Raw genomic sequence first — 7,956 nt, forward strand, 5'->3', positions numbered from 1 at the left:
TGAGAATATTGATTTACTAAGCAACACATGACAATCGCTCAATAAACCAGGACCAAGCGTCCTCAGCTTTGACACTTGTCCCCCACCCCACTCCAATACATGGGGAGATATATCTATGCATTAAAAATCAATTCATTAAGGGGCAGCTAGGTGGCGTAGTGGATAAAGCACCGGCCTTGGAGTCAGGAGTATCTGGGTTCAAATATGGTCTCAGACACTTAATAATTACCTAGCTGTGTGGCCTTGGGCAAGCAACTTAACCCCATTTGCCTTGCAAAAACCTAAAAAAAAAAAAAAATCAATTCATTGAATAACCAAACATTTGAAAGCTTATAAGTTCACTTGGGCAACTAGGTGGCACAGTGGATAGAATGATGGGCCTGAAGACAGGAAGATCTGACTCAAATATAGCCTCAGACCCTTACAGCTATGTGACCCTGGGCAAATCATTTAATCCCATTTGCCTGTTTCCTCTTCTGTCAATTGAGCTGGAGAAGGAAATGGCAAAACTACTCCAGTATCTTTACCAAGAAGATCCCAAATGAGGTTTGAACTTGGATTTAGCACTGGATATATAGCTTCCAGAATTAAGAGATATCCTTGACTTTTAGAGCACTCCCATCCACAGAAAGTTAAAGAGAAGGGATGAGTAGTGCTCAGAGCTCTGTAGGGAAGCTGGAAGAAGGGGTTAGTAAAATTTCTATTGGCTGAGAACTACATTGTAATAAGTCAGAAGTTGCACCACCTGTGGCTAATTTTTTCAATTTCCAATAGTTAGCATACTGACGGGGACATAAGTATTTTATAGATGCTTTATCAGGTCCATAAGGTTGTTCAACTCACAAAGCCTTACTTGAAGTGTTGCTGCTCAGGGATGACACATAAGTAACTATTTCAGTCAAAAAATAATATGTATATTGTGCCAAGGCAAGGGTACCATTTGTATTACAGGGCATTATAAAATTGGACACAGTGGTGGGTGAAAGTTGAAATGACTGATAAACAATCAAGCTCCGAGGCATGTTGATTTATTAAGCAATACGTGACAATTGCTCAATATACCAGGACCAGTCCTTCTCAACTTTGGCACTTGGGGAGATATGTCTATGCATTAAAAACCATCTCATCGAATAAAACCGATTAACTAGAGAACAATCAAGCAGGATATAAAATTAGGTAATCCAATTTCTAATTGGAGGAAAGATTAGGAACTTCTCCAATTAAGAGGGGGAAACCGGTACAAGTTCCTGAATTCAGAAGTGTCACAACTCCAATATATTCAAAGGAAAGTGGAAACTGACTGATGGGGCATTTTTCAGATGAAATATGTATTTCTTGAGATCTGAGACTGTGGCAAAACTCCTTACATCAGTCTTTGGATCTGACTGGGTTTCTAGTCAACATAACCCAAACCTGGAGGCTTTTAGTGAGTTTATAAACTAGCTGGGGAGCTCAGGTATAAGCATGCAATATATGCTGCCTTTTATAAGGATACTTTGCATATCCTGTGTCAATCTATGGTGTAAAAAAATAAGATGCTGTAGAGCCAAGAGCTCATTATTAGCAGATATGTAATTTCTAAATTAGTAATGACAGTTAATTTAAACCTAAGAGGGAGAAAATGGTAAGGGGAAGAGAATCGGAAGAAAATTCAGATGGCAGCTGCTCACCAGCAAGCATGTATTAAATTTGAGTAAGTATGACGGATACTGGAGGTAGAACACAAAAATTGCTACTGATGGAAAACATCAGATACACAGATAAATTAATATGGTTTGGGGGCGGCTAGGTGGTGCAGTGGATAAAGTGGATAAAAAAAGAAACATATTTTTAAAAATCTTACTTCCAAAGTCTTTCAACCCTTCCCTCACCCAATGAGAAGCCAAGCAACACGCCCACTATACACAAGAAATGATACCAAACCTATTAACCTACTAGCCATGTAGAAAAACAAAAACTCAAAGGAAATTTAAAGTGAACAGTTTAATACTAAAAGGCCAATCGGATGGATGTTTTCTTCACGAGTTTCTGGGGATTTCCTTGGCTGGGCCTGAACATTAAGACCTTAATCACTTCGGCTAACCGGAGAGGAGAAAGAGAGGCGGGAGACCAAACGGGAGAGCGAGGAGGGAGGGCATGAGACGGTCCTAGTCGCGGAGACAGAAATGAACCGCCCAAGGCTTGACTTCCGCTTTCTCGGAAGCTCCCAGCGGAAGAGGCGGGACTTCCTTCACTGGCTCTAAAAGTTTCCGGGGCGCAGACTCAGGCGGCCAATCCGACGTCGCCTTCCGGTAGTTCTGACTTCCCGCTACGCAGTGCATCCGAAGCACTCGAGAAAAGAGAAGTCGGAAGTGACGCACCCTACCCCGGGGCGGGCCATAGTCCGGGGCGGGGCGGGGCATCTGGAGCCAGGTTAGAGTCCCGCCTCCCCAGTTAAGTAGCTGTGGTCCCTGGTAGGGCACTGAACCTTTTAGAGCCCCCCAGCTTCTGGCTTCACCCAGGAACCCCAGGCCAGCCTAAGCATCTAAATAAAACCCCTTCCCCCCAACCCATTTTTGGGGGTTTGTTTATTTTCCAAGGCAATGGGGTTAAGTGACTTACCCAAGGCCACACAGCTAAGGTAATCATTAAGTGTGTGGTGCTCTATCCACTGTGCCACCTAGACGCCCCCAAACTCATCTTCTAACTTCTAACTGATTTCAGTCAATCTACTTTAGAATTAATCTTATCTTGTGTCTGGAGCTTTGATAAGTGATGAAGATAAAAACAAAAGCAAAAATTAATCCCTACCCTCAAGTGGCTTACAAGTCTAAAATGGAAAGTCAGATATAAATAAAATAGGTGCTTACAACTATATTTACATAGCAGCTGGAAGATAGCCTTAGAGGAAGTAGCCCCTAAAAGTTGGTGGTAAATGAAGGAAAAACATTTATTAGGAGTTGACTATGCACTAGTCTCTGTGATTGGGGGATGCAAATAGAAAAAGAAGATCGTCCTTGCCATCAAGTAGCTTAAATTCTGACTGGGGAGACAACACCTTGTGTGGGACAAATGCCACTTAAATAAATTCCGGAGATCTCTCAAGGTATAAAGAGAAAGCTGGAGGAATGGGCCACAATCAATTACAGAGATTGAGGCCAAAGCAAAAGGCCCAAGAATCACATTTATCCTAACTCGATTCCTGCCCCCCACTGACCCACCCTCGTTATTGAGGAATGTGGTTTTACTAATTTAGGGGAAAAGAGCATAAAATTTAAACCAAAACCAGATTATCTGTTCAAACCCAGGGACTGAATGGTCCTCCGGACTTCAACAGATAAAGTGGGGTCAGTTGACTCTTCACCAATATCCCAGAGGTTGCTTTGTCAAGGGAGGAGAGGCACATAGTTAACTATTCTCCAATCTATAATATTCTACTGAAGAAATCTCAGACTTTATCCCACTCAACCTAAAGATTTCAAGTTCCAGGCTTGAATAGGATGGGGGAAACCTGAAGAAGGTAGCATTTCCTGAGTCTTTAAGGAAAGTGGGGACTCTCTAGTAACCTTTAGGATTATATGCAAGTGTCTAGTCTGAAAATATCCCCTCAGTGAAATAGTGAAGGATTTCCCCCAAGAGTCTGATTCTGAAGAGGCCAAGGAGCTCCAGAGTGATTATAAAAATAGCATAATAAAGTGGAATACTCACAGTCTAGAATGGGGGCTAGACCAACATATTGGAATCCCCCCTCCCCCTGTGAACGGTCTGGAGTAATTATAGAAATTAGAAGAAGGGAGGAGTTATATAATATATTAAGGGCAGATTGACTAATATTTGGGGGCCTTTTCAGCTCTGCACAGGCCTGGGGTCCCTAGACATTTGGTTGCCATTTCAGTGTTGTTTTGGAATTCAGGATTTGCAAGACTGAACATTTTCAGTCATACCCTGATCAGTATGCTTTCTTTTGGTTTACATTAATTATGGTTTACATTACCCATAGTTTTCATTGATACAGACTTATTATTAGTAGTAGTAGTAGTAGTATTGTTATTATTTTATTATTTCATCACTGATAGAAACTTTCCTTTGCTAGGAAACCCACATCATCCTTTTCCTTGCTTAAGGAATCCATATCATTGCTTTCACCGCTTAAGAAGTTCACATTATTATTATTCACATCAATAGGGATTCCACAGGGAGCCATGGAATTTATTGAATAAGAGATTTATCATGTTTAATGGTTAAGGAAAATGATCATTTTGGAAACTGTGTGAAGGATGAATTGGAGAGGGGATGGCAGCAGGGAGAAGCAATAAGACCAGTAAGAGACTTTCAATAGTTCAGGAGATGTGATCTGGGCTTGAACTAGAATGATGCTTATAAGTTGAAAAGGGAGTACTGACAGAAGAGATATTGTGAAAGTGAAAATAACATTTGACAACTAATTAGATATGTGAGATTATTGTGAAGTTAAAAATGACCCCAAGATTGCATACATTGATACCTATAAAGATCATTATGTCCTCGGCATAAATAAGGAAAGCTAAAACAAGAAAAGTTGAACAATGATGACCTTTGAGAGAATCATATTGAGTTCAAGATGTTTGAGATGGGAGCAACCAGTCTGAAAAGTTCATTAAGCAATCGGTGGCCTAAGTACCTGGGTTCAAATCCGGTCTCAGACACTTAATAATTACCTAGCTGTGTGGCCTTGGGCAAGCCGCTTAACCCCGCTTGCCTTGCAAAAACCTAAAAGAGAAAACAGGGATTGTCCTATTTTTGCCTTCTGTATCTCCAGAACCAAGCATCAATGCATTCTTGTGGGATGATTGAAGTGCGTGGCAACCCTTAAGATATTCTCTCCATTTCAGCTATTATTATTTACAGATTTGGTGAAATGACTACTCAAAAAAATATCAATTTCAAATTCCCTACTTTGTGACCCTAGATCTGTTCATGTGACCCCTCAAAACCTTCTGTGGCTCCTTGCCACAGCCGGAATGTTTACATTTCTGACTCCCGAGCGATCCTAGACATTGCATTTCTCCGCTTCTCCGTTTTCTCATTTATTAAAAAAACAAATCAGATGTCCCTGGGGTGTCATTTATTAAAAAAACAAATCAGATGTCCCTGGGGTGTCTACATCCATGAGCTTCTTCCCAGCACCAGCTCCTCCTCCCCTCCCCCGCGTTCGGGCAGAGGCCGGTCTAGAGCGGGTCCGGAGGGCGCCGGGCGAAGCGGAGAAGGCGGGGCCGAGTTGGGCTGGCCGGACCTTGGCCGGGGCCAGGCGCAGCCATGGCTCCTCTGCGCTTCGCCGCCAACTTGTCGTGGCTCTTCTCGGAGCAGGGCCCAGCCCCGAGCCAGCGCCTCGAGGCCGCAGCCCGGGCCGGCTTCAGGGCGGCCGAGGTGGCCTGGCCCTACGCGGAGCCCGCGGCGCGGCTGGCGGCGGCGGCCCGGGCGGCGGGGCTGCGGTGGGTGCTGCTCAACACGCCGCCGGGGGACGCGGCCCTGGGGGAGCTGGGGCTGGCGGCGGTGCCCGGGCGCCAGGACGCCTTCCGCGAGGGGCTGGAGCTGGCGGTGGCCTACGCGCGGGAGCTCGGCTGCCCCCGGGTGCACCTGATGGCCGGCCGCGTCCCGCGGGGCGCCGAGCGCGCCGCCCTGCTCCGCGACATGGAGGCCGTGTTCGTGGAGAACCTGCGGCACGCCGCCGACGTGCTGGCCCGCGAGAACCTCGTGGGGCTGGTGGAGCCCATCAACAGCCGGCTCACGGACCCGCGCTACTTTCTGGACACGCCCGAGCAGGCGGCGGCCATCCTGCGCCGCGTGGACCGGCCCAACCTGCGCCTGCAGCTGGATGTGTTCCACTGGCAGATCATGGGCGGGAACCTGACGGCCAGCATCCGCGCCCACCTGCCCCTCATCGGGCACGTGCAGGTGGCCCAGGTCCCAGACCGCTGCGAGCCCGACAGTCCCGGGGAGCTCAGCTTCCCCTACTTGTTCCAGCTGCTGGAGGAGCTGGGCTACACGGGCTACGTGGGCTGCGAGTACCGGCCCCGCGGGGACACCGACGAAGGCCTGGGCTGGCTCCGAGCCTATTGGGAGAGCCGGGGGCTGGGCGGCGCCGACGATCCCACCTCTCCGTGACCCTCTCACCCGCCACCTCACCCAACAGCCCATCGTACGCGGCTAAACAAAAGCTTACTATTTGACTGATTTTTGAAGAGCTCTTATAAAGCCTCTTAACCATCCATGTACCTTAAAATGTTACACTTTTAGGGTTGAGGGATCATAGAAAGGCCAGGCCCCCTAATTTTACAGACCCCAAATCAGAGATCATCTAATCCAGTACTCCTTTTGTGCGTAACAGAGCTGTAAGAAAATGCAGGGCTCCTAAGCTCAAGGGCAAGGACTTAAAAACGCTAAGAAAGCGGCGGCTAGGTGGAGCAGTGGATAGAGCACCGGCCCTGGAGTCAGGAGGACCTGAGCTCAAATCTGGCCTCAGACACTTAATAATTACCTAGTTGTGTGGCCTCGGACAAGCCACTTAACCCTTGCAAGCCTTGCAAAAACCTAAAAAAAATTGCTAGGAATACTATGACTTACAAAACAATGGGAAAAACCAATGATTTTTCTCCTAATTGCTCAGAGAATAAGCACAAGAGGCTCTTCTTCAGGAGCTTGGGAGGAGGCTAACTGAATAAAAGCTGCTGCTTTCTCCCTTGTAGGAGTTAGCAATCTGATCTCAGCTGGATTTGTCTTCTTTCCCACACAGATGGAGGCTCTCATGGCATGACAGCTAATCATTTTGTCCTGTGGGTATGAATACTGACTGTATTGGGCTTCCTACTTAGTCCAGTACTGTTTAATCCTTTTACTGTTTACAGCCATATTCACAGATTGCAGATCCTGTCCTGGGGTTGGGAGGCATTGACTGTCATGGCAAGATCTATTCCTGGTTTGCATATTAAGAATCCTATTTCCAATGCTTGGGGAATACCCATCTACCTAATTCTGAGTTATGTCTAGATTTCTTCTTGAGAGTAAAAAATAAAAAGACAATGATGTGCTGCTGCAATTCAGAGTTCTGTTTGTAGGGAACAAATTAGTTTCTAAAAACTCATTTTTTATCAACTTTGCTCTCTAACCATCTTCCTTTTCAAGGAAAAGAAACACAAAATTCCAGAAAATTATGGATACTTCTTGCATATCTGAGATAGGTATATTTGTTTGATTTTCTGATTTCTGAGTAATCATTCCTGAAGCACTTTCTGTTTTTTTTCACTCTCCACTATTAATAGTACCTCTGAATCCTACAATCCCTATCTATTCATATACTTTATGAAATCTGGCATCTGGCCTGCCTAGTCTTTTATACCTTTATATCACACACACACACACACACACACACACACACACATATGCATATATATATATATATATATATATATATATATATATTAAAGTAACCCTAGGGCCATTTATAATGTGAGTATATTTGGTCCTAGGTAATTTTTATTACTCTTTACAGAGAAGAAAAACCAAATTAGCTCCCTTCCACCCCTTAGATCTCTTTAACTGGCCAGGAACAATGAATGAGCAGTAAGATACAGGGAAGATAGCACTTAGCTTGATGAGAACTGGTCCTAAGATCTATTTCTACAATTTACTGGTTCTGTAACTTAGGGGAACTTGGGATATTTGTCCTTCCTTCTTTGTGGCTATTGTAAGGATCTAATCAAATGTATGTATGTGAGAGGGCCTTTTCAGTGCATATGCTTCTCCTGGCCATATATCTGGGATGGATCCCAACCAAAAAGGGGGGTATGTCAATTACAATTAGCATGTAGGATAAGAAGAGAAGTCAGTGCAGGTGGTGGGGAAGGGAAGGAATCTTTATTTCAAATATCTCCAGTAAGATTTTGCTGAAGATAGACATCTAACAAATAAATATGTGACTAAAAGATATTCCCAACATAT

General features: G+C 44.9%; 1 protein-coding gene across 1 annotated transcript; it reads left to right on the top strand.

Annotated features, from left to right (window-relative positions):
- The first annotated feature begins 5,217 nt into the window (after positions 1-5,217).
- HYI (hydroxypyruvate isomerase (putative)) lies at positions 5,218-7,054 on the top strand. Its single transcript, XM_074233927.1, has one exon. The coding sequence runs from the start codon at positions 5,275-5,277 to the stop codon at positions 6,121-6,123; it is 849 nt and encodes a 282-aa protein (XP_074090028.1). The 5' UTR covers positions 5,218-5,274; the 3' UTR covers positions 6,124-7,054.
- The last annotated feature ends 902 nt before the right edge of the window (positions 7,055-7,956 follow it).

This window comes from Macrotis lagotis, chromosome 4 (assembly GCF_037893015.1).
Source record: "Macrotis lagotis isolate mMagLag1 chromosome 4, bilby.v1.9.chrom.fasta, whole genome shotgun sequence".
NCBI classification, from domain to species: Eukaryota; Metazoa; Chordata; class Mammalia; order Peramelemorphia; family Peramelidae; genus Macrotis; species Macrotis lagotis.